The following is a 27,953-nucleotide window of genomic DNA, read 5'->3' as shown; positions in this document are numbered from 1 at the left end:
ATAGAGAAACATGGTCAAAAAATCTGCCGCCGAGTTATGCATTTTTGAAAAAATATTGATTTTTGACAAAAATCGAAGTTTCAAGCAAAAACAAATTTGACGTTATTTTTTAATGCATAATTGAATTTGCAATCGAAAACTACTTTACAGATTTTTTGATAAAGGGCTCCGTTTTCAAGATATAGCCACCGAAACTTTGATTTTAGCGAAATATTTGCAGTTTTTAGATTTAAAAAAATAGTGACCATGAGTGACCATTTGTAAAAATATTTTTCCTGAAAAGTTCAGAAAATTTGCTATAAAATTGTCTAAGAGACATTGAAGATTGGACCTCTGGTTGCTGAGATACAGCCGCTTTAAGAAAAAGAAACACGAAAATTGAAGTTTTCTAAATCTCACCAAAACAACCCACCATTTTCTAATGTCGATATCTCAGCAACTAATGGTCCGATTTTCAATGTTAAAACATGAAACATTCGTGAAATTTTCCAATCTTTTCGAAAAAAATATTTTGAAATTTTTTAAATCAAGACTAGCATTTTAATGCGGCGTAATATTCAATGTTTGGCCCTTTTAAAATGTTTAAAAAAAAATGGAAATACTTTTTTCGAAAAGAACGGAAAATTTCACGAATGTTTCATGTTTTAACATTGAAAATCGAACCATTAGTTGCTGAGATATCGACATTAGAAAATGGTGGGTTGTTTTGCAGAGATTAAAAAAACTTCAATTTTCGTGTTTCTTTTTCTTAAAGCGGCTCTATCTCAGCATCCAGAGGTCCAATCTTCAATGTCTCTTAGACAACCTAATAGCAAATTTTCTGAACTCTTCAAAAAAAATATTTTAAGAAATGGTCACTCATGGTCACTATTTTTTTAAATCTAAAAACTGCAAATATTTCGCTTAAATCAAATTTTCGGTGGCTGTATCTTGAAAACGGAGCCCTTTATCAAAAAATCTGTAAAGTAGTTTTCGATTGCAAATTCAATTATGCATTAAAAAATAACGTCAAATTTGTTTTTGCATGAAACTTCGATTTTTGCCAAAAAATAAATATTTTTTCAAAAATGCATAACTCGGCGGCAGATTTTTTGACCATGTTTCTCTATGGCTCAAAAGTTGCGGATTTTTGTCCCCTAAAACATATAAAAAAATCTAGAAAATCAAAAAATACGTATTTTGGGAAATTGAGTTTTAGTGAAAAAAAAAGTTGATAAAAAAATCTGCAATTTTTTTTCCGTGTACCTATTTTTTCTCAATAGTTCTCAACAATACCTACAGCAGCCAAAATTGTATGTAGACTTGTATGGGTGAACCAATGACGCAAAATAGCTTATTTGGTCCTAGGGAAGGCCCGCACAAAGTTTGAGCCAAATCAAAAAATACAAAAAATAAAAATGGTCGAAATCGGCCGATTTCGTAGAGAGTTGCTCTGATTGCAAATGAATAACACAATATCGACAATCTTTTTTGTGTGAATATTTTTTTTTTAAAAACCCTTATTTACATTTTAGCCGAAGACACCAAATCGATCATAAAATGCCTTCTCAAGATTCAGATTTTTAATATTTACATGCCCCTTTTGTATGACCTGCCCATAAAATTGTATGGAGACTTGTATGGACAGACTAAAACTAATGATGCAAATTGGCTTCATTTGCATGGACAAAGTTTCATCAAAATAAAAAAAAAATACTTAATTAAAAATCTCAATAAAATTTGTGCAATTCTGGAGGATTAAAAGAATTGTACTGAAAATAGGCAAAAATCCTTTTAAAAGTATAAGATCCTAAAAATACTTAACATGTTATCTTGATAAAATGTACCGTTTTCAGCTTAGAACCGTAGGGTTTGGTTTCCGGCTGAAAAGAATATATTTTATTTTTCCACATCTGAAAAAAAAAATTTCGAAAAATTGAATAAAATCAATACGTTTTACTATGTTTAGACTTTAAAAATCATACTATATGCTAATAGCCTTGCAAAGCATAGAAATTTAGAAAAAAAAACAGTTTTTTGAAGTGTTGGATTTCGCTCTCTTGTTAAAAAATGAAACCTGTTTGGATTTATCCGATCCTTCAAAAATACAAATATAAAAATATTTTAAAGCAAAACCAACAACCCAATCTGGTCAAAATCAGTATTTAGAACTTTCATTTTCATGTGTGGTCTTTTTAAAAATTATTCACGAATAGAAATTCTGTCACCTTATCCGATAACTCTTTGTTTCTGAATTTGTTTACATTGAAATGTTTCCAAAATCGTCAACATTTGTTTCGATTTCGCTGTAAATGTTCTAAAATCGACATCATTGATGTTGCCGATGGGTTATTTATGCGAACATTGGTAGCTCTCTCAAATCATGAAATATCTTGATAAAACTTCCAAAAGTGATAAAAAAACAAAGTACAGTCAAGTGATAAACTTTTAGATTTTGGAATTATTAACCTTTCAAAAATCACTAAACCTAAATACGACTTACCTCTCCAACCGTCGCTTCCCCCCGTAGATGACATTCCCGTTGACGGTGCCGGTCGCTCCGCTGGATGCCGGAGCCGCGGCCGCCGCCGCCTGCACCGGTATGGCAGTAACGGTAACTCCCCCGCTGGTAGTGGCACTTATCGCTCCCGTTCCTCCTCCTCCCTTTCCCCCACCTCCACTATCGGTGACCGGCATCGGTTCCACCTTGACCGCCTTCAGCATGATCTCATCACCGATCTTGACGATGCTGATGCTGTTGTTGTTGTTGGCGGCCGCCGCCTTCAGGATCTTCTGGGCCGTGACCACCGCCGTTGAGTGGGACGTGGTCCGGTCGGAACTGCCGGAACTGGCTGCAAGGCCAGTGATCGTGGTGGCATTCGTGAGGGCGTTCAGCGAGGTCAACCCGATGATCTGGATTGCTCCTGCTCCGCCGACGGTGGTTTGGTGCTGGATCGGCTGTTGGACCAGGGTCAGCTGCGTGGGCTGACCGGTTACTACGGATTGGACCGTTTGGACACTTCCTTGCTGCTGCTGCTGTTGCTGGACACTTCCGGTTGGGTTTGTGCTGACGATGTTTAGACGGTACATGACCTTCTGGGCTCCGGGAGTTGATTTAAAGTGGGGTTTTTTTGAGATTGTTTTTTTGTTTTCGAAAAAATAGGGGAATCAAAATGAAAAAATAACAGGGAGATTTACAGAAAAGAACGGAAAAATCTACCCTGGGAGATTCATTTGTTGGTGTACCCCCGATGCATCGTGGATCTCTTTTTCTTGAATTTGCTGTGATCCTTGAACCGTTGGAGCATGGTTCTTAATCGTGGCGACGAGTACTTTAGTAGTCCGTCCGGGATCGCCAGCTAGTACGGTTCGCGGTGAGGTTCATTATCTGAAATGAGATAAAAAAACGAGACATAATTACATTAGTGTCACCAGGAGGAACTCACATATCGACGTGGACATAACCCCTTTAGGCCCCTTAGGCCACATATTGGATTACGCGGGAATCAAGTGCAAGTGCATATAATGGGTATGTGGCCACCACCGTGGCGGAAGTGCACTGCAGTCTAGCCAGGGGAATCGATTCGCTGAACGAAATTGGCGTGTATCACGAGGAAAATTTGATTTCGTGTTAAACCGTGGAAGGAGAATATTTTTCATGATTTCTGAATCATGACAAATCAAAAAATTTCATGTTGATTCAATTCAACAATTGTTTCCTGTTTCTTGTTTCTTGTTTCTTGTTTCTTGTTTCTTGTTTCTTGTTTCTTGTTTCTTGTTTCTTGTTTCTTGTTTCTTGTTTCTTGTTTCTTGTTTCTTGTTTCTTGTTTCTTGTTTCTTGTTTCTTGTTTCTTGTTTCTTGTTTCTTGTTTCTTGTTTCTTGTTTCTTGTTTCTTGTTTCTTGTTTCTTGTTTCTTGTTTCTTGTTTCTTGTTTCTTGTTTCTTGTTTCTTGTTTCTTGTTTCTTGTTTCTTGTTTCTTGTTTCTTGTTTCTTGTTTCTTGTTTCTTGTTTCTTGTTTCTTGTTTCTTGTTTCTTGTTTCTTGTTTCTTGTTTCTTGTTTCTTGTTTCTTGTTTCTTGTTTCTTGTTTCTTGTTTCTTGTTTCTTGTTTCTTGTTTCTTGTTTCTTGTTTCTTGTTTCTTGTTTCTTGTTTCTTGTTTCTTGTTTCTTGTTTCTTGTTTCTTGTTTCTTGTTTCTTGTTTCTTGTTTCTTGTTTCTTGTTTCTTGTTTCTTGTTTCTTGTTTCTTGTTTCTTGTTTTTAGTTTTTAGTTTTTAGTTTTTAGTTTTTAGTTTTTAGTTTTTAGTTTTTAGTTTTTAGTTTTTAGTTTTTAGTTTTTAGTTTTTAGTTTCAAATTTTTAGTTTTTAGTTTCAAATTTTTCAAAATTTTTCAAATAGCACCATGTTTAAAGCCTTTGCGTTAGATATATATTTAACGTTTAATGTTTAATGTTTAATGTTTAATGTTTAATGTTTAATGTTTAATGTTTAATGTTTAATGTTTAATGTTTAATGTTTAATGTTTAATGTTTAATGTTTAATGTTTAATGTTTAATGTTTAATGTTTAATGTTTAATGTTTAATGTTTAATGTTTAATGTTTAATGTTTAATGTTTAATGTTTAATGTTTAATGTTTAATGTTTAATGTTTAATGTTTAATGTTTAATGTTTAATGTTTAATGTTTAATGTTTAATGTTTAATGTTTAATGTTTAATGTTTAATGTTTAATGTTTAATGTTTAATGTTTAATGTTTAATGTTTAATGTTTAATGTTTAATGTTTAATGTTTAATGTTTAATGTTTAATGTTTAATGTTTAATGTTTAATGTTTAATGTTTAATGTTTAATGTTTAATGTTTAATGTTTTATGTTTAATGTTTAATGTTTAATGTTTAATGTTTAATGTTTAATGTTTAATGTTTAATGTTTAATGTTTAATGTTTAATGTTTAATGTTTAATGTTTAATGTTTAATGTTTAATGTTTAATGTTTAATGTTTAATGTTTAATGTTTAATGTTTAATGTTTAATGTTTAATGTTTAATGTTTAATGTTTAATGTTTAATGTTTAATGTTTAATGTTTAATGTTTAATGTTTAATGTTTAATGTTTAATGTTTAATGTTTAATGTTTAATGTTTAATGTTTAATGTTTAATGTTTAATGTTTAATGTTTAATGTTTAATGTTTAATGTTTAATGTTTAATGTTTAATGTTTAATGTTTAATGTTTAATGTTTAATGTTTAATGTTTAATGTTTAATGTTTAATGTTTAATGTTTAATGTTTAATGTTTAATGTTTAATGTTTAATGTTTAATGTTTAATGTTTAATGTTTAATGTTTAATGTTTAATGTTTAATGTTTAATGTTTAATGTTTAATGTTTAATGTTTAATGTTTAATGTTTAATGTTTAATGTTTAATGTTTAATGTTTAATGTTTAATGTTTAATGTTTAATGTTTAATGTTTAATGTTTAATGTTTAATGTTTAATGTTTAATGTTTAATGTTTAATGTTTAATGTTTAATGTTTAATGTTTAATGTTTAATGTTTAATGTTTAATGTTTAATGTTTAATGTTTAATGTTTAATGTTTAATGCTTAATGTTTAATGTTTAATGTTTAATGTTTAATGTTTAATGTTTAATGTTTAATGTTTAATGTTTAATGTTTAATGTTTAATGTTTAATGTTTAATGTTTAATGTTTAATGTTTAATGTTTAATGTTTAATGTTTAATGTTTAATGTTTAATGTTTAACGAATGTTCCATATTCATGAAATAACAAATTTACTTTTGTAACTGCCTATTTTTTACAGCATTCCAGAACTTCCATTTGATAGTTTTAAAGGTTTTACTTTGCTATTGAAACATAACCATAACCGTAATACAGCTAAGTCTTCCTCGTCTACTATCTACATGGTGTATCGTAGGTCGTAACAGAGCACATCCCCCGTATTTTTGCAACACGTAAATCTTTTTTTCCGACAGAGAAAAGCCAACACTGTACAGTTAAAAAAATAATCAAAAGTTGTTTCATCTGCACAAAACCGGAGTCCGGAGCTTTTTTTTCTCTCTTCAAAAGTACCATACTCGACAAAGAAAAGAAAACCCCCTGAATAGCAATCCCTAATAGCACATAAAATATTTATTCCTTCAGTATCTCGTGTTCTCTCTCAACGACGACGACGCCAAAAGCGTCCTTTTTATCTTGAAAACACCAGCAGCAAGCCAGCAGCCAGAACTGGATGAAGACGACACCCAGCCATCGTCGTCGTCGTCGAAAGTGGCCTCTTATGTGCACATAAGAATCTAGGTCAATGCAGTACTTTGAACACATAAGCCATAAAAGCTCGCCGCCCTGAAATTTTCACTCCCGTCCCGACGCGACGTCAAACATCACCCCCTGCCACCCACCTTCCTGTGAAAAAAAACAACCTACCCCAACTTGGTTTTCGGTGGAGCTTCACCTTGTTCAACAACAAAAGCAGGGGAAACGACGAAAAAAAACAACACTGAAAATAATCATCCACCCACACCCACCCGACAGTGTTGGGCGTGCTATGTGTCTCTGGTTTTCGATTTTCCCACCCCCTCCACAGAGAGAGAGAAAAAAACAACAGGGAAATAAGCACTTTTTTGTTGCTGTTTGTGAAGAAGAAAATGTGCGATTGGGAAAGAATTTGAAGCGTTTGTGGAAATCATCGAGAAATGAAAGTGGTTTGAAGTTTTCAATTGGTTTCAAACTTTTAATTGGAAATGTTTTCTAAACTTTGCTTCAAATTGTTTACAAAGAATAATAAAGAAAGTTACAAATAAATTATCTGTTTCTGGTTGATACCAAATTATTTCACTTATTTTTCTCAAACTTTAAAACAAAAGCACTAGCAAAAAAAAAAACTTTTTTTATTCAGTATTCACCATATCCGTTAGTCTTCCCCAACATAAATTCATCGCTGGCATCCTTTTGTTTTCCGCTCGGGGTTTCCCATTGTTATGTCACGATTGTGCGCTGGGAAAGTTCTTCACATGCACTCGTTTTCCCCCGTTCCTCTCCTCTTTTGCGAGTGAGTTTAAGAGACGTGTGGTATGTAGGTTCTCCCTGGTTTTTTATAACATCCTTCAAAAAAATAAAACATCATTTGTGGAGTACTGTTTTGAATTCATATTCAAATAACTTGCATTTTTTTAAATGAACAGAAAATTGGTTTGGAACAGTTTGATTTTCAACATTCAAACAAAAAAAAGCGACAAAAAAAATCTACCTGGAATAGCACAGACAATCAGACAAACGAAATGACAAACTAATGAAAAAAATTGAATGTTCCGAAAAAAGCCTTTTGGGTTCAGTACTAACTATAGAAAAGCTGTCAGCTTTTGAAAAGTTTACACAATTTTCTGATATTTGCATTTTTGACTTTAATCAGATAACTTGTAAATGAAACACACCCTTAAAAATTAGATGCTCTTGACTCAAGCACAGATTCCAGACGTGATTTTTTTTTCAAAACCATCAATCAATCAAATGTTGAACTCACCTCCACTCATCCACACTTGTTTGACATTTGCTATTAACTGAATGCACATTGCACACACACAACTATATCATTTGTGCGATGCAAAAATTGACAACTAGATGGCGGTAGTTGTTGATAGAATTTTGTCAAATTTGTTCAATGATTTCATCTATTTGGCTGTGTCGTTGAAGAGAGCATACTAGCATAATTATCCTTAATTTTTCAACTGGCAAGGTCCTGTCAGTTTTAGTCCAAATTTCGATCATTAAGAATGATTTTTTACTTTGATTTGTTGTTTCATAATGTATAAAAAATATATTTTAAATTACAAATTGTTCAAAAAATATATGTAAGTATAATTTTTTTTAAATGATTGAGACTAGTACAAATCTATTCAAAAAAAAATTCAAGAAAAAACAAAAAGTATCAAAAAGTCGTGCTTCCGTCAAGACACACAAAATAAAAAAACTCATTAAAAAAATAAAATTAATTTATCAATCTTATGAAGAAAAATATTCTCAAAATCAAACATAACATTTCAGTAGGGGGAAAATGGTGTTTAAAACCAGTTTGAAATGTTACACTCGCATTGTATGATAAAAATAAGAAAAAATATATATTTGCGCCTGATTTGATTTACCTTCAGTCCAATACAAAACTTGGAATAATCGAAAATCGGATAATTTAAACTTTGGAAATCGAGGTCTCGGATAATCGAGTCTGGACTTTAATTGGGTCCTAAAATGAAGCTTAGATTGCTGATATTATTGTTTACAGCGATAAAGCTTATTTTTCTGAGTACAATGACCCTTTGTACGACCACAAAGAGTTTAAAATGGATTTTTAAATCAATTTTGAAAAATTTACCTCGCGGTCCTTCTTGACAGAAAAGCTCCTACTTGACAGCTCGTTCCAAGGGGACCATAGTTGATCCATCGAAAAAATGTTGTCTTGTAAAAAAAAAAAATTTGCATTAAAATGAAAAAAAGTGATCAGAAATGGTTTTTAAATCTTTTTTTTTTACCGTTTAACATAAAAATTGACATACAGTCATCCCACATATTCGGAACGGTTTACAGATCTGCCAATGCTCAAAAAATCATAGCAAATCGATAACACAGTTCAACAAAAAATCAAATGTTTCTTGTCTCTGAGACGAGAATATGTGTTCCTAGTAGATTTTTGCCTGCTGAATCCGAATCCGGGTCCAGAATTGCTCCAAATGGTCCCAATTTTGAGATACACCCGTTTGAAATGTTAGTTCAGGCCAAAATTAGCTACTTTGTCGACTATTTTACAAAAGAACTATTGAAAAAACAAATAAACCAATACATGTATCTTAAAGTTCACGTTCTCCCCTTTCTGTAACACCCTTGGTTTTTAAAATTTGATTGTTTCTTCGCATATTTATAGGCATTTTAAAATTAGAATTTGACTTGCATGCAAGTTGGAAAACTTGAATGATAACCAACTGAAAATATAATTTAAAAATGGCTATAAATATGCGTAGAAACAATCAAATTTTAAAAACCAGGGATGTTTCAGAAAGGGGAAAACGTGAACTTTAAGATACATGTATTGGTTTATTTGTTTATTCAATAGTTCCTTTATAAAATAGTCGACAAAGTAGCTAATTTTGGCCTAAACTAACATTTCAAACGGGTGTATCTCAAAATTGGGACCATTTGGAGCAATTCGGAACCCGGATACGGATTCAGCGGGCAAAATTCTACTAGGAACACATATACTCGTCTCAGAGACAAAATCTTGTTGGACTGTGTAATTGAACTTAATGATTCGCTTTTACCTTCATTTGAAAGCTTTTCTTGCGATCTTTCGAATGATGTATCGAACAACTGCAAATTTTTACTTTTATATCAAGTTTTTGAAAAAAATGAAATAACAAGCAATACTTTTAACATTTGCATAAAAAAGTATTTGAAAATGCATTGAATACTTTGAAAAAAAATCTTGCAACGGCCTTACAAAAACTCTCAAATTAATCACTGATTTTTTAAAAGTTTAAAAAAAAACATTGCATGTAAAATTTTGATTAGATTCATCGTTTTTAAGTTAAAACCGTTTTTAGGTTAGATAAAAAAAATAAATTTTCAAACATTAAAATTTGTGTACTTTTGAAATGCAAATAGAAAACCGAGAATTTTTTTTCAAGGAATGAAAATTAGGAAGGATACATATCTAAGTGCTACCCTATAAGGCATCATTTTCAATCGACGGTTTCTTGATAACTTTTTATCCGATTTCATAAAAGAAACCATTGCAAATTTCCTCATCTCCTGGAGCAAAATAAATAAATTTCAGAATATCAGAATCACGACTAACAATTCCAAAAGGCAGAAAATAGTTTAAAAGCTCTTTTTTAATGTTAGACGAGCAATTCCATGACAAATAGGGAATCGGTTGTACAGGACCCTCTCCGATTTCAATGAAACTTTTCGGCTTTTCGAAATAATATACACTGAATGAAAAAAACACGCCACTTTTATAAGATTTTTTGATTTTTATGTTTGAAAGTCAAATTTGAAGGAGAGCCCACGATTTTTTTTCGTTCAAATTTTTTGTGAAAATAGCCTAAGATGTTACAAAAAGACTCACGAAAAATGCAGGATGGAGCAACTCACCTAAAAAAATACAAAAATCATTTACTGAAACTGCACTTTAAGGGCTCAAAACGTAAACAACATTAAACATAAAACTGAATACGGTAATCGTCCAATCCTTGTGAATTTACTGTGGTTTTAAAAATAAAAATGTTGAAAAAAGTGGTTTTTTGATGGTTTTTTACAATTTATATATGGAAACCTTGATTTTTAAGTCTCGTAAATATTTTTACCGGAAAGCTCGTCCAATTTCCCATAAGATTGTCTTTGAGCACATTTTTTTTGTATACATGACTTTGAAATTCCTTAATTATTTCAACAGCCTTACTGTAATTACGAAAACTTTAACAAAAAAAAAATCAAAGTGTCATGAATGTTTTCAGTTAAAATGTGTTTTAGTCGGAAAATGGAAAATGGCCAAAAATGTTCGGATGCTGGATAAACTAATTATGCAATGATTCATCAGAATCAAAAACGCAAAAAAATCGACTTGTTCAAATTTTATAGATAATACCTCCTATTATATGAATATTATCTAATCATTCGAGTTAACCCCATAAAGTTCTGATTTTAAAATATAAATTCATAAACAATCAGTCACATAAATGATAAATCAAAATAAAATACTTCAAAATTTCCAATAGATCATCCCCGTCACGAAAGCTCCTGTTTCTACTCTTTCCACCCCATCACGATACTATTATCGCCCATTGCTTCACATTTTCACCTGATAAGTGAACCACCGGTATAGGTTAGAGGGGTTCTGAACGCGTTTTAAAATAACGACCCGACTCCAACCAGGTGTACATAATAACAAAAAAAAAAGCTCGTCCCGTCATCGCGCCCTAGCCAAGGCTATCCCAGCGCGAAAAGTGAATTTCCGAGCCAAGAGCAGAAAAAAAAATAAAAAAAAATGAGATCGGATGTCTGCCAGGCGGCGCCAGCAAAAAAAAGCTAGCGGTTGCATAAATGCGGGCGCAACGCCGCGCCGCGCGCCTGCAAGGTAGACTTCCCGCCTCACTCTAAGGGAAGCTTGTATTGGTGAGAGCGCGCGCGCTCTCCGCTCTCGCCGCGTCGCGCGCACTCTCTCTCACCAATACCAAGTCAAGGTTGTGGTATATAACAGGTTGGAATTATAAAAGAGTAGGAAAGCTCAAGCTCAAGGAGAACCGCGTCCAACGACTCTGTCTGACATGCGGGGGGGAGTTTTTGGTGTTAGTGAACTTTGGTGGAAGACCCCCCCCCCCTTTCCTCTCTCTTTTCTCCCTAACCTCCCTAACCTCACTTTCATCGATATTTTATAATCGGTTTGAAGAGCGGGAGGGAGGTCATGGCTTGGCAACCAATGAAAAACTTTGTTAAATAGCCCTAGCAAAGGACAAACGGATTAAGGGAGCACCTTCACCAGTAGGTTGCAAGGACATTTTCTTACTCAAAAAAGGGGTGGGGGAAGCATGTCAAGTAAACAAGCTGCTGCATTATAGGGTAGGTCAGCAGCGGCAGCGTCAAAGAGAATAAAAATAGGGTTAGGTTCGTGAGAAAATGTGAGTTGCCGTCAGCGTTGAGAGAGCAGGTTGGGAGCGTTTTTGAGGACGGGGAAGGCAGAAATGATGCGCAGAAAGGACATGTCACGCCGAAATTCGGGGTCATAGGTCATGGTTTGATCGTGGTGAATTGGGGGGCGATGTTGAGGTGTGTTGAGAGTTACTGGAGGTGGGTTGGCGAGCGGTTTTGGTTATGTTCAATGTTGCTGACGAGCACAGTGAACGGTTTCGACGAAGGGAAAGTTGATTGCGACGGGAAATTTGAATTTATCGATTTTTGTAGCACTTTTCATAACAGGTTTCTTAGAAGAGGGGCGCTTTTTTGCTTGGTGTGAAAGCAATTATAATTTGAAGTCCTTTTTGTCGTTTTATTTTACGTTTCAAATATTTATTTACAGAATCTGCTTTTATTTATTTTTTAAACTGTTTTTATTCAACAAGTTGAATTACAGTATACATTTTTGAATCAAGACACAAATTTGTAAACGTGCAATAATTTTATGGGCAGCAATTTCATTTGTATTCTTTGAAAATCGAACTAATAGTGTCCGAGATATCATCATTTGAAAAATTGGGTCTAATGACACTGAGAAAAAATCAGTAACAAGCAGTATGATCAACCTAGGCTAAAATAATTGCAGGAAATTATATAAATTTTTCGAAAATATTTATTGCTGGAGTGCATTTCCTCCATGAAATATTTTTAAATCGCAAAAAAACTGAACATATTTTGATAAAAGTGATTTAGTACGATTTAATAAATAGGTAAATCCATATTATTTTATCTGTGAGAATTTTTAAATTTTGAATAATAGAATAAAGCTTGTTTTGGAATAATAGTTCATTAACCCTCTACAACCCAACCCCGCCTCTAAGCGGGCTTCGTTCTAAAAAATCACAAAAATCCCTTTTCAATCAATTTTTGAAATTGGAAAAAAAAACTCTGAAATTTGATGGTTTGAAAGTTTGACTTGGAAAAGAAAAAAATTATTTAAAAATGTCATTTTTCATTAGAAGATTTTCACTGTTTAGTTTTTAATGCCCAAGGCTATGTCTCTACGCATTTTTTTAATCATTTTCTATACTCAGAAAGTCTCAAATGTCAAACAAGCAAATAAATAAAATAAAAAAATATCTGCAAAGAAAAGACGTGGTAGAATATGCCAAATACAATTAGAAACAAACGTTAACTACATCAAAAACGAATCAAGAACACATCAAACAAGAGAAGTAAAGCTTCTCGTGGAACAAAACTCACTCAAAATGACCACCTGAATACAAAAAAAAAATTCCAAGAAAAAAAAAACGGATTACTATGCATTGAATTTGTTCAAATTAATAATTTGACTCTAAAGTAATATTTTCAGAAAACTTTATTTTGATACAAATTATAAAATTTTTATACAAATTAAAAAAAATAGACAACATTGTTTTTGACATATTTAATCTTCAACTATCAATAAATTCGTTGATATCCTGCATTTTTGAAAGGAGCACAAGGGACCATTTCGGTAAATTTTGTATTTTTGCTTGGGGACCATCCACAAACCACGTGGACACTTTTTTTGGAAATCTCAACCCCCCCCCCCCCCCCATACAATTGTCCATACAAAATAAATCTTTTTTGTATGGAGCGTGGACAATCGCCATACCCCCCCCCCCTTAAAGTGTCCACGTGTTTTATGGATGGTCCCTTGTTTGACATTTGATTTTTTTGAGATATTAAAAAAATAAGATTCATGAAGAAAATCAAATAAAAAACGCTTTTATGTTTTACTTTCGGAATGATTATCAAAATTTTCTCTTTTTCAAGAATTAAAAAATTTTCCAAGCATTAAAAAATTGGTGAGTTTCATATTTTCTTTGAAAAAAAGTGTAAAACCGATTCAATTTGTTTTATGAATTGTATATTGTTTATTTGCGCATATTTAATCAAATGAGAGCATTTTAATCCTTTGAATTTTGAGAGATTTTGCTTTCATTCATAAATTTCTTTATATTTTGCAAATTTGTTACAGTAGCATAACTGCAGGGTGGCCACTTACCTTTTTAACGACTTTTCTAGAACCTCAAATAATTGGAATTTTTACCCAAAGAATAATTGCAAGTAATAAGCTGTCTATAACAAGTCATGAAGTAAATTATATTTTATTAGTAAATTAAAAAAAAACCATCAATTGCGGATCCTTGTCGATAATTGGATCCTTAAATTAAGCTTAAATTGGTCATAGTATTGCTCACAACGATAACGCTGATTTTTCTGAGTTCTATGACCCTTACGACCACAAAGAAATTAATTTTCAAATTTTTTAAATCAATTTTTAAAAATTACATTGCGTTCACAAAATTACATAAAATTTACGCGCTGAAAAAAATAATTAAAAGCTTGAAAAAACATAAAATAATAAGTTTCATTTAAAAAATGCCAAAAATAACATAGTTTTAAAAAGCTCAAATCAACTCATAAATTATTCTTGGCATTAGTGTTAAAAATCTAGACGGATTGAGATTTTTTTAAGCAATTTTTGATACTTGAAAAATATCGGATACAAAAACTCTTGAAATTTTAGATTTTTAAATCTTCCAATATGTATTAGCAATTTAATGTTTTATAAAGCCTATTCATTCTTTAATAGATAAAAATAGAAATACGAACTTTAAGCTTTCTTCAAGTACTCATTATGTTTCAGGTACAATTGATTTGAAAATTGTTGAAAAAAAAAATACAAAATCAATCAAAAGTTCAATCAATCAATCATTCGAATTTCCTGACTTTTTGACAAAAAATCACATTCCCAATTTTTTCCTGATATTTTGCGGATTTAAGCAAATTCGCTACTTTTCCGATTTTTTCCTCAAAAAGTCAAGGAGCAAAAACAGCAATTGATCCCTTGTGTGCTATCTTGTGACACGTCCTATCTTTTCACAGCAGAAGTGTCACAAGATAGCACACAAGCGACGATTTATGGACCAAAATTTAAATTTAAATTGGAAAAAAATGTAAAATCGGTTGAAAACTATTCAGTGTAGACTGTTTATCGTTTATTTATGCGTTTTCAAATACTTCTGAATATTAAAAAAAAAGTTATGAATTTTGGTATCACAGATCGATAAGAGACGTAAATGTTTAAAAAAAAAAATCTTTTTAGGAATTTATAGATTTTTTTTGCAATTTTTTTTTTATGGTAGCATAACTGTAATGAAGAATTTTGCCCAACTTTTTGTTTCGTAATTTCGGAAGTCAGGCTTGATTTTTTTAAATTATCCTAATAAAATGATTTATTGAATTTAGAGCAACAAATTTCAATCCAATCAAATTGAAATAGAAATTAAAACATAAATAAAAAAACGATAAAAATAATTTTCCGCGATTTCATTATCGCCAGACAATTTTATCCATATCATCACTATCACGTCCAACGTCCATTTCAAACGCGTCCATAACACCCAGTAACCACGCGTAACGTTTCTACCGACCAGTTCAAAAACTGTTCTACTCGCTGCGCGAGCGCTGTCTTCATGTTGGCAGTTCCCGTTCACCACACAAACACACAACTCTGTTTGCGGCGAATGTTTCCAGCACAAGCGCATTCAAATTTTGAGATTTTGTGTTAAAAATTCAAGTTTGTTTGATGATCATTTGATTTTTTAAAGAAATTGTTCCGATTTGTCAAATTTTAGTACCGTTATGAAGTTACCGTTACAATTCTCTCATTCATAACTCTCACCCCGTTACCCACAGTTACAATCCCGTTATTCGAACACTTTCCCCTTTGTGACAGCTGTCACCGCATCCGATCCGTCACCGCTGACAGCCGTCGAACAGTTGGCGGACCTCCAACACATCACCGTTGGGCTGTTTACGTGTAGCCGCCGAGCTCCTGCTCCTCTGGACTTTCTTCATTGACAGTCTCGGCCTGCCACACACGCCAGCACTCATTCATTTCGAAAAGGTTGCCGTCACCGGACACATCGGCAAAATCTGTGGTCGGGTCCAAGCAGGCCGTGGAGGCGTGGAAAATTTTTAAGCTGGTGAAAAGTGGAAAGTTTTGGTTTGGGGAAAAGTGAAAATTTCCCGTTTTTCTTTGCTGACGAAGAAGAAAAAGCACATTTCTGGGCGAAATGGGGAGTAAGTGTGACCTAAATTGGGGTTTTTGGGGAATGTGGTCTAATTTTGGGTTTTTTTCAGTTAAATTTCTGGAGATTATCAAACCGTTCTGCAGTATCCTGCCGGAGATTGCGAAACCGGAGCGGAAGATCCAGTTCCGGGAGAAGGTGCTATGGACGGCCATCACGTTGTTCATTTTCCTGGTATGCTGCCAGATCCCGTTGTTCGGAATCATGAGCTCGGATTCGGCGGATCCGTTTTACTGGATTCGTGTCATTTTGGCGTCCAATCGAGGAACGTTGATGGAACTGGGTATTTCTCCGATTGTGACTTCCGGCCTGATTATGCAGCTGTTGGCTGGAGCTAAGATTATTGAGGTTGGTGACACCCCGAAGGATCGTGCCCTGTTCAACGGAGCGCAGAAACTGTTCGGAATGGTCATTACGATTGGCCAGGCCATTGTCTACGTCATGACCGGAATGTATGGCGATCCGGCGGAGATTGGTGCCGGCGTGTGTCTCCTGATCATCATCCAGCTGTTTGTGGCCGGATTGATTGTGCTGCTGCTCGACGAACTGCTCCAGAAGGGTTACGGCCTTGGGTCCGGAATCTCGCTCTTTATCGCCACCAACATCTGCGAAACCATCGTGTGGAAGGCGTTCTCGCCGGCCACCGTCAACACCGGACGCGGAACCGAGTTCGAGGGAGCCGTGATTGCGCTGTTCCACCTGTTGGCCACCCGCCAGGATAAGGTCCGCGGTCTGCGCGAGGCCTTCTACCGCCAGAACCTGCCCAACCTGATGAACCTGCTCGCGACCGTGCTCGTCTTTGCGGTGGTCATATACTTCCAGGGCTTCCGAGTGGACCTACCGATCAAGTCGGCCCGCTACCGCGGCCAGTACAGCAGCTACCCGATCAAGCTCTTCTACACCAGCAACATCCCGATCATCCTGCAGTCCGCCCTGGTCTCCAACCTTTACGTCATTTCTCAGGTAAGTCCTAACCATCTGAAACTAGCTTCAAGATCTACAACCGCCAACTCCCCTCCCCCAGATGTTGGCGGTCAAATTCCACGGCAACTTCATCGTCAACCTGCTCGGAACCTGGGCCGACGTCAGCGGCGGTGGCCCCGCCCGCGCCTACCCCATCGGCGGCCTCTGCTACTACCTGTCCCCACCCGAATCCCTCTCCCACATCGCCACCGATCCGATCCACGCCCTGCTCTACATCTGCTTCATGCTCGGCTCGTGCGCCTTCTTCTCCAAGACCTGGATCGACGTGTCCGGCAGCTCCGCCAAGGACGTCGCCAAGCAGCTCAAGGAGCAGCAGATGATCATGCGCGGCCACCGCGAAAACTCCATGATCCACGAGCTCAACCGGTACATCCCGACGGCGGCCGCCTTCGGAGGCCTCTGCATCGGCGCCCTCTCCGTCATCGCCGACTTTATGGGCGCGATCGGGTCCGGCACCGGTATCCTGCTCGCCGTCACCATCATCTACCAGTACTTTGAGATCTTCGTCAAGGAGCAGAGCGAAATGGGCGGCATGGGAACGCTTCTCTTCTAAGTTTTCACCCTCCCAGTTTTTCATCGCTTCAAGAATGTGTGCATTTTTTAATTGCAGCTAGGCGAAGTTTTTCATACAGTAATTTATTATATTTCTGTTTAAAGAGAAAGCGCGAGCGATAGTGTGTGCAAAACAATTATAACATTAAAAACAAACGCGTAGCAGGTAGCGAACTTTTTTCCCCCCACACTTTTTCATAATGTACAAAAGTTAGTGCTACGGCGGCGAAAGTCCCAAAAAAACAGAGAAAAGTTAAGCTAAAAAATCGAAAAATTGAGGAATAAAATCGACAAAAATATACAACAAATCCATAAATGAAAGCAATAGAGAGAGAATAATCGTGGAACGAAACTTACAAGATAGTGCATTGAAGAAAAGTAGAAACCACAACAAAGTAACAGCAACAGCAAACGAAGAATAAGAAGAAAAACACATGAGGAAAGAGAAAATAACAAAATTTGAGATTTTAAGACTTTTCCTATTACCTAGATAAGAGATGAGCGAGACAACCAATTAATCTTGTGTTTGTTTATTTTTTTCTGTGAGAAAGAACAATAAAGAAAAATGAAAATTTTCCAAAGCGAGACGGGTTTTCTTTTTTTTTTTGATTTGGGAAATAGGGCAAAAGAACTTCATTGGGAAGAGGGAAAAGAATTACTGACTTCTTACATGCAAGCAAAGTTTAAAAAATAACAATAATAACATAACTCTGTAACCTGGTGCCTTGCTCACGCCTTACCAAAAATAGGTCACACAAAAGCTTCAGCCTTAGAACTAACGATCGTGTTCTTTTATTTTAAAGGAAAACCAAACATCTGAATGCTAAACCAGGGTGGCCACCAGATTTGGATTTTCAATTTCCCGGTTTTCTCCCAAAGCCACAAGGAATTTTTCAATATAGTTTTAAATCTAATTACAATGTTTTTTTTATAGACTGACGTTAGTATCAAAATACCTTTTCAACGCATACACAACGTATACAATTGGTTCAATATTTTTATTTCTCAAAAATTGAAAGATTTTTTGAGTACAAAAAGGAAGTAAGTTGTAAACGAAGCCGTTTTTATCAGTTAAAAATCCAAACCCCTAATTTCCATGATGCTTGTGATTTTTCATCTCCATGCTCCACAATTTTTCTTAACTTAAAATCAATAAAAAATCGTTTTGTATTAAATTTGAGAATTACCTAAATTATTACTGGAAAGCAGGAAATAACATTTAAAATGTATCAAATGGGTAGAAAAGATTTGCAAAAGACAACAGCATTTATGCAAATGCTCTTCAGTTTTCTTTGAAAAAGCTTTCGTAAGTTCAAGAAGAACGATTCTTGCAAGAATTAGCAATTTCCTGGAATTTATTTTTTGTATTATACTACCAAAATAATGTGCATCATCAGTCCATACAAATCTTTATAGACTTTGGCAGCAGTGCAATTTTTTTAAACAAATCGGTACCTTTAAACATTTTTTGCTGATCGATTTATTATTTTCGGCAAGTTTTTAGGTATTGATGGGATGGTTTCTATAAAAATTTTAACTATCCAAAAAAACCCATCTGAGTTGGCCTGTACTTCAACAGAAACAGTCTAAATTGAGTTGATCCTTTTTTTTTACGTAATTTTCAAATGAGAATTAAATAAAACCCAACAAAAACTCAATTTTTGTGTTGATGTAGTATCCACAAAAAAAAACTCTGAAAATATTGTAATTTTAAAATATCTGAAAATTTTGTTTAAAATTTAAATGAGAATTTTAAAATAAATTTTGAAGACAGATATTTTTTCAAATGCTTTGAATTTTAACACAATTTGATAGGCATTTATCTGTTAAAAGATTCCCAAAAAAACTTTATAAAAATACCAAATATTTCAGACATTTTAAAATTATACAAAAGTACTCAAATCTGATTTAAAAACACAAACCTAAAGTTTCATAGCAATTTGTCCTTAATAATTTGTTTGAATGAGAAAGTCAAACATCATTTTATAAAATACTACTAAAAACAGATTTTTGAAATTCCACCAAATGTTTTACAGTAAAAAATGTATACAGTCCGATTATCCGAAGTTTCGATTATCCGAAATATCATCGAGCCTGGACTATATTATTATTTTTAACGGCGCACATCAAGCAGAGCTTTTTGCACCACGATTTTTGGTACGCAAATTTTAGTATCTTCAAAATTGGGAACTATCGGTATAATGTTTTATTTGTCCCCTAAAGTACTGTCTACAAAATTAAAATTAAGCAGATTTTGACTATTTTTACAATCATATTGTTGAAGGGTTAAATCCGTAAGTTTGACAATTTTAGAATGAGAAGACAACAACTTCCTTGGCTGCTGGGCACTTTTAAGTTGATATTGAAATACATAATAAAATGAAACTGATGAATTTAGTTGATTGTTTATTGTGCTTATGAAATTCAATACTTATTGGCTCAGGCTTAATCAACTCACTGCCAAAGGTCGTCAGTTCAAATCCCGTGGAAGATGGGAGCTTAGGTGGAAAGAGAGGTTTGGAGATTCAGACACCTTGTTTTGAGTAGGAATCTTGCCATAGCGCCAAGTCTACAGCATGGCCTTGAACAATTTATTTAATTTAAAAAAGCAAGTTCGCCAAAGAAAAATATCATGGAATACTCAACAGAAAAAAAACATCCAAAGCCTAGTAGCTTGAGTCTATTACACAAATTTAAACATTATTCACCCGAATTCTTCATTTAGAATAACTTGAATAATATTCTAACAGAGAAAAGTATACATTGAATTCATTTAAGAGGAATTTGTCGAATTTTAACTAAACTTAAAATATTTTCCCGGTTTGTCAGTCGAATTCCCGAGTTTTTCCCGGTTTTCTCCCGATGGAATAAATTCCCGGGTTTTTCCCGGTTCACCCGGTTTTTTCCCGAGGTGGCCACCCTGTGCTAAAGCCTGATCTACAATGGCAAATCGCAGAATGTTGCGTCTGTCACTTTTGCCCTTGTTTACTTTGTTACTTCGATGTCAGACAGGGATCGCCGCAACCGATGGCCGATACTCGACTGATATCTGGATCTGGGACGGGACGGCTGGATAGAGTCTTCTTTTTGAATGTTTACGTTTGTATTCTTCTTCTGTTTTTTTTGCAAGAAAATTCGTGTTCGAATACAAATATCAAGCAATCTGTGATTCAGATAGCTTGACAATTCAAATTTTCTTGATGATGTTTTTCAACTCAGTGCTCAAGCATGCGGATGACTTTTTCTTTGGTTCAAAAGTTTAGTTTTTCCTCGCAGGTTTTTTTTTATTTGGCTGTTAAAATTTGCGGTTGGACGTGGGTGGAGAATCCTGAGTTTATGTTCCATCGTTTTACGGTGGATCCGTTCATAAGGAGCTGCCGGATACAAATCACTAGAAATGGTTGGCAAATCAAAGATGACTCGAGGTCACGCTCGAGGTAAATGATACGATACGATCACGACGAGTCAAAAAATGTTCACTTCTTCAATTTTTAATGTGTTTTTTATATGAAAGATTTTTAATTTTCATTTGGATTTGAAAAATGCAATATGATTTAAATGCGTTTTCTTACTTCAATCTTTAAAAAATCCTTAAAACCCGGCAAGTCATTAAATGGGAGGGGAAGTTTTTTCTTATATATAAATCTGCTCCTGTCGTTGTCCCGTTACGCAAAGAAACTTAATAAATCTTTTTAAACCCAGGTCTACGATGTTGTTTTTTCAAGCAACATGTTAATTTCACGGGAAGCACAGGTTTAATATTGTTCAATCTAGATGACATTTCTATGTAACGCGCAAAAAAAAAAGGGTTAAAAAAGGCAAAAGAATCGTCAGTTCATGAAATGTATTTTTTTAAATGAAAATGTTAATAAGTCGACATTCGGTGTACGATAGAAATAAATGCCTTTTAAATGAAAATATTTTAATCAATTTATAAATGCAATTTACAATTATTTGTGAAATTGATTTAAAATTGTTTTATTTTTTTTTTTCAACTCAAATTACAATACTTCTCATTTTCTCCTCATAAGAAAGTACTGGTTTAGGTTGACAGAAGCGGCCATGTTGAAAGTGGTTTAGTTTGACAATAGGTTTTTTTCTTTTTGTTTATCCCATCCCAGATCTGGATCAACTTGATGATTTTTTTTCACAAAGATTTGCCTTAGGGTGCTTTCAGAGTGGACGCTACTAGCGACGCGACGCGACTTTGACAGGCGAAGCGACCCCGCGCGACTCATTTGCTGCCAGCAGAAGTCGCGCGCGTATTCAGAGTGGAAGCGACGCGACTTCTGCTGGCAGCAAATGAGTCGCGCGTGGTCGCGTCGCGTCACTAGTAGCGTCCACTCTGAAAGCACCCTAAGTTTGATGATGTAGATCAGAGGTGCTTAAAGTTTTTGAGTGGCGGGCCAAATTTAAGGCTCACATAAGCATACTTAAGACATCTATGAGATTATGGAAAAAAATGTCTAGAAAAAAACCAAAATTAAAAAATCATTCAATTGTTGGCTTTAAGAATTGATAAAAAATTATTTTGTGTGAACCTCTGTAAAATGCTTTTTAGTTGTTTGATATTCATCTTTTTATTCTTTTGTTCAGTTAAAATTAGGCAATTTTTATCTTTTTCACGACTGAACTTAAAATATCGCTTGTAACAAGACTGAACTCAAAATATCGCTTGTAACAAGGTTTTGATGAAGTATTGAAGCTACAAATCTAGAGTTTTTTTTTAATAGGTCCTATAAACATATGAAACACAATAGCTCTAAAAATCAAAGTATCAATAATTAATTAAATTTCAGAACATTTCCTCCCAATATTGCGGAGCCATCTATAAATTTAAGATAAACATTTCAATATTAAAAAAAAATCTGGAGCTACAAGACAAAATCAAAAATTATTCAGGTATGGGTTCATCAACAAATAATTATAAATCTGATTTAAAATAAGATCATACGTACTGTCAAACTTCATCTAGCTGCACTGACTCCACCATAAAAACTAGTTTGATGAGCCTAATCTCGTGACATACCTGAAAATAGAACGAAAAAAATACCAATTAGTTCACTAGATCCATCAACGCTTTATTTTGACATCTTATTCTCTCTTATATAATAAATTCACCCTTCTCTGTTTTCATCCATTCATCCTAATCTCTAATCGATTAAAGCCACGTCATTTCCAGATCCCTCGTCACACAAGACGACAATAGAAAAAAGTGTCAAATATCCCATTAATCACGCCCTAGTTTCAGCACGAGCTAATCGCACGCTCTCACTTTCACCTTAAAAACGCAAAAAAAACCTAAGATGTCCCCACGCCAAAATCAATATTTTCTGTTTTGGCTGGAGTTCAACCACCTTCTCGGTTTAGTACCTACCTACGAGCTAAGAAAGAACCGTTTTTGGGCCTGATTTTCGCGCCAGCTGGTCCCACAACGACGTAAAATACCACCCCAGAAAACGGCATAACCCTAATCTGTCTGGAGCAGATCTCGACCGCGACTGGGTCCTTGAAGGTGGTGGGGGGACAGATGTGAGGTCTGTGGCCAGGGGCACGGAATATTATATTACCAGACGCTTTTTCGGGCACACGCACTCCACGACGACGGTGCCAACAAAAAATAAAAAAAAAATAAAAAAAAAGTAAAAGAAAATTGCTTATGCGCGTCTGGGGCGATAAGCTTTTCTCACACCGGTTGAGGATTGGGTTTGGGGAAAAGAAATACACATTTTTGGATGGTAAAGGTAGTTGAATAATGTTTTTTTTTTAAGGTCAGGCACCGATGAGGTCATCCGCGAAAATTGGGTTTTTAACTTTTTTTTTTGTTTTGCTCATAACTTTTAATAGGAACCGAATTTCAAAAATCTAAACTCGTCCGATTGTGGGAAATTGTCTCAGCTTTCAGAAGTGTATTTTGGTTTCTTTTGAAAAGTTATGTAAACTTTTATCCAGAGCAAACTTTGTAATTTTTTTGCAAAAATGATCAAATTTGCGATTTATACAATTCCCTTGGACTTCACGGAAATTCGGAGCGGGACCGTTCCTCCCCAGATTTTGACAATATTTTCCACTATTTGCCTATATGATTATATACCGTTGGATTCGTTAGAATGTAACGAACATTTTGGTGTATATAAATCAATATTTCATGAACTTTTGTAACAGAGTTTTTTGATTACCAAAAAAAAAACTTGTAATTTTCGGCTCGCGCAAAGCAACGGGCAACGAAACAAAGGAGAAGTCTCAGAGACCGAAAAAAATCCTCGTGCGCCGCGTCGCGACGCGTGGTCTGCATCGGTCTCACGCACACACTCTCGTGCGCGGCGCAAGCATTATTTTGGATTTATTCTTTCATGTTTCGTGGCTGATTTCTATAATATCAGTTTGCATAACTTTTGAAGTAAACATGCAAACAAGTTATACATATAAAAATGGTTGATTATTATTTGATAAGTCATCCAAAAAGTATACAATAAAATCTGTTATGAAAAATCATTCCGTATTCTCTCTAGATACTTTTTTAAAACTTCTCAAAAAGTTCAAAAACCATATCTCGTTCACCCACCAAAAGATCCGGTCAAATTTCTTGTTTTCGTACCACCTCTAATCTGTACAATCAAATCCTTTGGCAGCATTCCAGAATAGCCGGTATTCCGGTTCCTATGGAACATGTTTGAATAATTGTGCCAAACGATATACGACAATTCAAACAAACAATAATTCAAAGAAATCAAGATTCTAAATAAATTCCTCGAAATTCGAAGATATTCCTCAAATCGTCAATCCTCAAAAATATAAATGTTTCTATGAGTAAAAAAAACATCCTAAACATTACTTTCTTTTGGTCTTTTTGGAATATACAAATCTACAGATATTTAAAACTGAAGTTTTTTTTAAAGAAAAAACGTTGTGTAAACCAAATTTCTATGATTTTCATATTTTTCTTAACAAATCTACCCCCTCCTCTTCTCCTAGAAACTCTACAAGTCCAAGACATTCTTGAAATTCTTTAATCGTTTTAAAGCATATTTCAGTTCTTCAAAAAAAAAATTGATGTTCAAGAAGATTATACTTTTAAAAAAATCAAGAAATTTAAAAATACAAGAAATTCAAATTTTGTTTAAAAGAATATCAAGTTTAAAAGAAAATCAATAAACTTAGAAAACTCAAGTAATTCAAGAATTTCGTAAAATAAAAAAATCACTTGAAGAAATTCAGAAAATATATTTATTCAAGAAATCCAAAATATTTAATAATGTCAAGAATTTGAAGAATTTGAAAAATTGAATTTTTTTTAGAATTTGAAGAATTTGAAGAATTTGAAGAATTTGAAGAATTTGAAGAATTTGAAGAATTTGAAGAATTTGAAGAATTGCAAGAATTGCAAGAATTTGAAAAATTACAAGAATTTCAAAAATTTCAAGAATTTCAAGAATTTCAAGAATTTTAAGAATTTCAAGAATTTCAAGAATTTCAAGAATTTCAAGAATTTCAAGAATTTCAAGAATTTTAAGAATTTCAAGAATTTCAAGAATTTCAAGAATTTCAAGAATTTCAAGAATTTCAAGAATTTCAAGAATTTCAAGAATTTCAAGAATTTCAAGAATTTCAAGAATTTCAAGAATTTCAAGAATTTCAAGAATTTCAAGAATTTCAAGAATTTCAAGAATTTCAAGAATTTCAAGAATTTTAAGAATTTCAAGAATTTCAAGAATTTCAAGAATTTCAAGAATTTCAAGAATTTCAAGAATTTCAAGAATTTCAAGAATTTCAAGAATTTCAAGAATTTCAAGAATTTCAAGAATTTTAAGAATTTCAAGAATTTCAAGAATTTCAAGAATTTCAAGAATTTCAAGAATTTCAAGAATTTGAAGAATTTGAAGAATTTGAAGAATTTGAAGAATTTGAAGAATTTGAAGAATTTGAAGAATTTGAAGAATTTGAAGAATTTGAAGAATTTGAAGAATTTGAATAATTTGAAGAATTTGAAGAATTTGAAAAATTTGAAGAATTTGAAGAATTTGAAGAATTTGAAGAATTTGAAGAATTTGAAGAATTTGAAGAATTTGAAGAATTTGAAGAATTTGAAGAATTTGAAGAATTTGAAGAATTTGAAGAATTTGAAGAATTTGAAGAATTTGAAGAATTTGAAGAATTTGAAGAATTTGAAGAATTTGAAGAATTTGAAGAATTTGAAGAATTTGAAGAATTTGAAGAATTTGAAGAATTTGAAGAATTTGAAGAATTTGAAAAATTTGAAGAATTTGAAGAATTTGAAGAATTTGAAGAATTTGAAGAATTTGAAGAATTTGAAGAATTTGAAGAATTTGAAGAATTTGAAGAATTTGAAGAATTTGAAGAATTTGAAGAATTTGAAGAATTTGAAGAATTTGAAGAATTTGAAGAATTTGAAGAATTTGAATAATTTGAAGAATTTGAAGAATTTGAAAAATTTGAAGAATTTGAAGAATTTGAAGAATTTGAAGAATTTGAAGAATTTGAAGAATTTGAAGAATTTGAAGAATTTGAAGAATTTGAAGAATTTGAAGAATTTGAAGAATTTGAAGAATTTGAAGAATTTGAAGAATTTGAAGAATTTGAAGAATTTGAAGAATTTGAAGAATTTGAAGAATTTGAAGAATTTGAATAATTTGAAGAATTTGAAGAATTTGAAGAATTTGAAGAATTTGAATAATTTGAAGAATTTGAAGAATTTGAAGAATTTGAAGAATTTGAAGAATTTGAAGAATTTGAAGAATTTGAAGAATTTGAAGAATTTGAAGAATTTGAAGAATTTGAAGAATTTGAAGAATTTGAAGAATTTCAAGAATTTGAAGAATTTGACGAATTTCAAAAATTTCACGAATTTCGGGATCTTCAAGAATTTCAAGAATTTCATAAATTTATTTCAAGAATTTCAAGAATTTCAAGAATTTCAAGAATTTCAAGAATTTCAAGAATTTCAAGAATTTCAAGAATTTCAAGAATTTCAAGAATTTCAAGAATTTCAAGAATTTCAAGAATTTCAAGAATTTCAAGAATTTTAAGAATTTCAAGAATTTCAAGAATTTCAAGAATTTCAAGAATTTCAAGAATTTCAAGAATTTCAAGAATTTCAAGAATTTCAAGAATTTCAAGAATTTCAAGAATTTCAAGAATTTCAAGAATTTTAAGAATTTCAAGAATTTCAAGAATTTCAAGAATTTCAAGAATTTCAAGAATTTCAAGAATTTGAAGAATTTGAAGAATTTGAAGAATTTGAAGAATTTGAAGAATTTGAAGAATTTGAAGAATTTGAAGAATTTGAAGAATTTGAAGAATTTGAAGAATTTGAATAATTTGAAGAATTTGAAGAATTTGAAAAATTTGAAGAATTTGAAGAATTTGAAGAATTTGAAGAATTTGAAGAATTTGAAGAATTTGAAGAATTTGAAGAATTTGAAGAATTTGAAGAATTTGAAGAATTTGAAGAATTTGAAGAATTTGAAGAATTTGAAGAATTTGAAGAATTTGAAGAATTTGAAGAATTTGAAGAATTTGAAGAATTTGAAGAATTTGAAGAATTTGAAGAATTTGAAGAATTTGAAGAATTTGAAGAATTTGAAAAATTTGAAGAATTTGAAGAATTTGAAGAATTTGAAGAATTTGAAGAATTTGAAGAATTTGAAGAATTTGAAGAATTTGAAGAATTTGAAGAATTTGAAGAATTTGAAGAATTTGAAGAATTTGAAGAATTTGAAGAATTTGAAGAATTTGAAGAATTTGAAGAATTTGAATAATTTGAAGAATTTGAAGAATTTGAAAAATTTGAAGAATTTGAAGAATTTGAAGAATTTGAAGAATTTGAAGAATTTGAAGAATTTGAAGAATTTGAAGAATTTGAAGAATTTGAAGAATTTGAAGAATTTGAAGAATTTGAAGAATTTGAAGAATTTGAAGAATTTGAAGAATTTGAAGAATTTGAAGAATTTGAAGAATTTGAAGAATTTGAAGAATTTGAATAATTTGAAGAATTTGAAGAATTTGAAGAATTTGAAGAATTTGAAGAATTTGAATAATTTGAAGAATTTGAAGAATTTGAAGAATTTGAAGAATTTGAAGAATTTGAAGAATTTGAAGAATTTGAAGAATTTGAAGAATTTGAAGAATTTGAAGAATTTGAAGAATTTGAAGAATTTGAAGAATTTGAAGAATTTGAAGAATTTGAAGAATTTGAAGAATTTGAAGATTTTGAAGAATTTGACGAATTTCAAAAATTTCACGAATTTCGGGATCTTCAAGAATTTCAAGAATTTCATAAATTTTAAATTTTTTAAAATTTTTAAAAATTGCAAGAATTTCAATAATTTTGAGAAACACAAGAATTTCAAGAATATTGAAAATTTTAAGAGCTTCAAAAATTTCAAGAATTTGAAGAATTTCAAGAATTTTAGTAAATTTAAATAAATTCTAGAAATTCTTTTAAAAAAATATAGAAATTATCGAAATTATAGAATTTTTTTAATATCGTTAAATTAAACAAATTCAACAAAACCAACGATTTTTTTTTAATTTGTTTCAATTTCTGTAATTTCTAGATATTCTAAAATTATCAGAAATTCTTGATTTTATAAAATTTCCAGA

General features: G+C 32.7%; 2 protein-coding genes across 2 annotated transcripts in view; one reads left to right on the top strand and one right to left on the bottom strand.

Annotated features, from left to right (window-relative positions):
- The window catches only part of LOC120415091 (ecdysone receptor-like), a 363,558-nt gene that overhangs the window by 247,940 nt on the left and 87,665 nt on the right, over nt 1–27,953 (bottom strand). The window contains 1 exon segment of the mRNA XM_039576510.2: nt 2,483–3,367. Within this exon segment, the coding sequence (XP_039432444.1) occupies nt 2,483–3,069 (587 nt within the window). The 5' untranslated portion in view covers nt 3,070–3,367.
- LOC120415092 (protein transport protein Sec61 subunit alpha-like) lies at nt 15,540–17,486 on the top strand. Its single transcript, XM_039576511.2, has 3 exons — nt 15,540–15,786; nt 15,847–16,757; nt 16,819–17,486. The coding sequence occupies exons 1-3, from the start codon at nt 15,780–15,782 to the stop codon at nt 17,329–17,331; spliced, it is 1,431 nt and encodes a 476-aa protein (XP_039432445.1). The 5' UTR covers nt 15,540–15,779; the 3' UTR covers nt 17,332–17,486.

This window comes from Culex pipiens, chromosome 2 (genome assembly GCF_016801865.2).
Source record: "Culex pipiens pallens isolate TS chromosome 2, TS_CPP_V2, whole genome shotgun sequence".
NCBI lineage: Eukaryota > Metazoa > Arthropoda > Insecta > Diptera > Culicidae > Culex > Culex pipiens.
The sequence above is the reverse complement of the archived record's forward strand: the minus strand, read 5'-3'. Positions and strand labels throughout refer to the sequence as shown.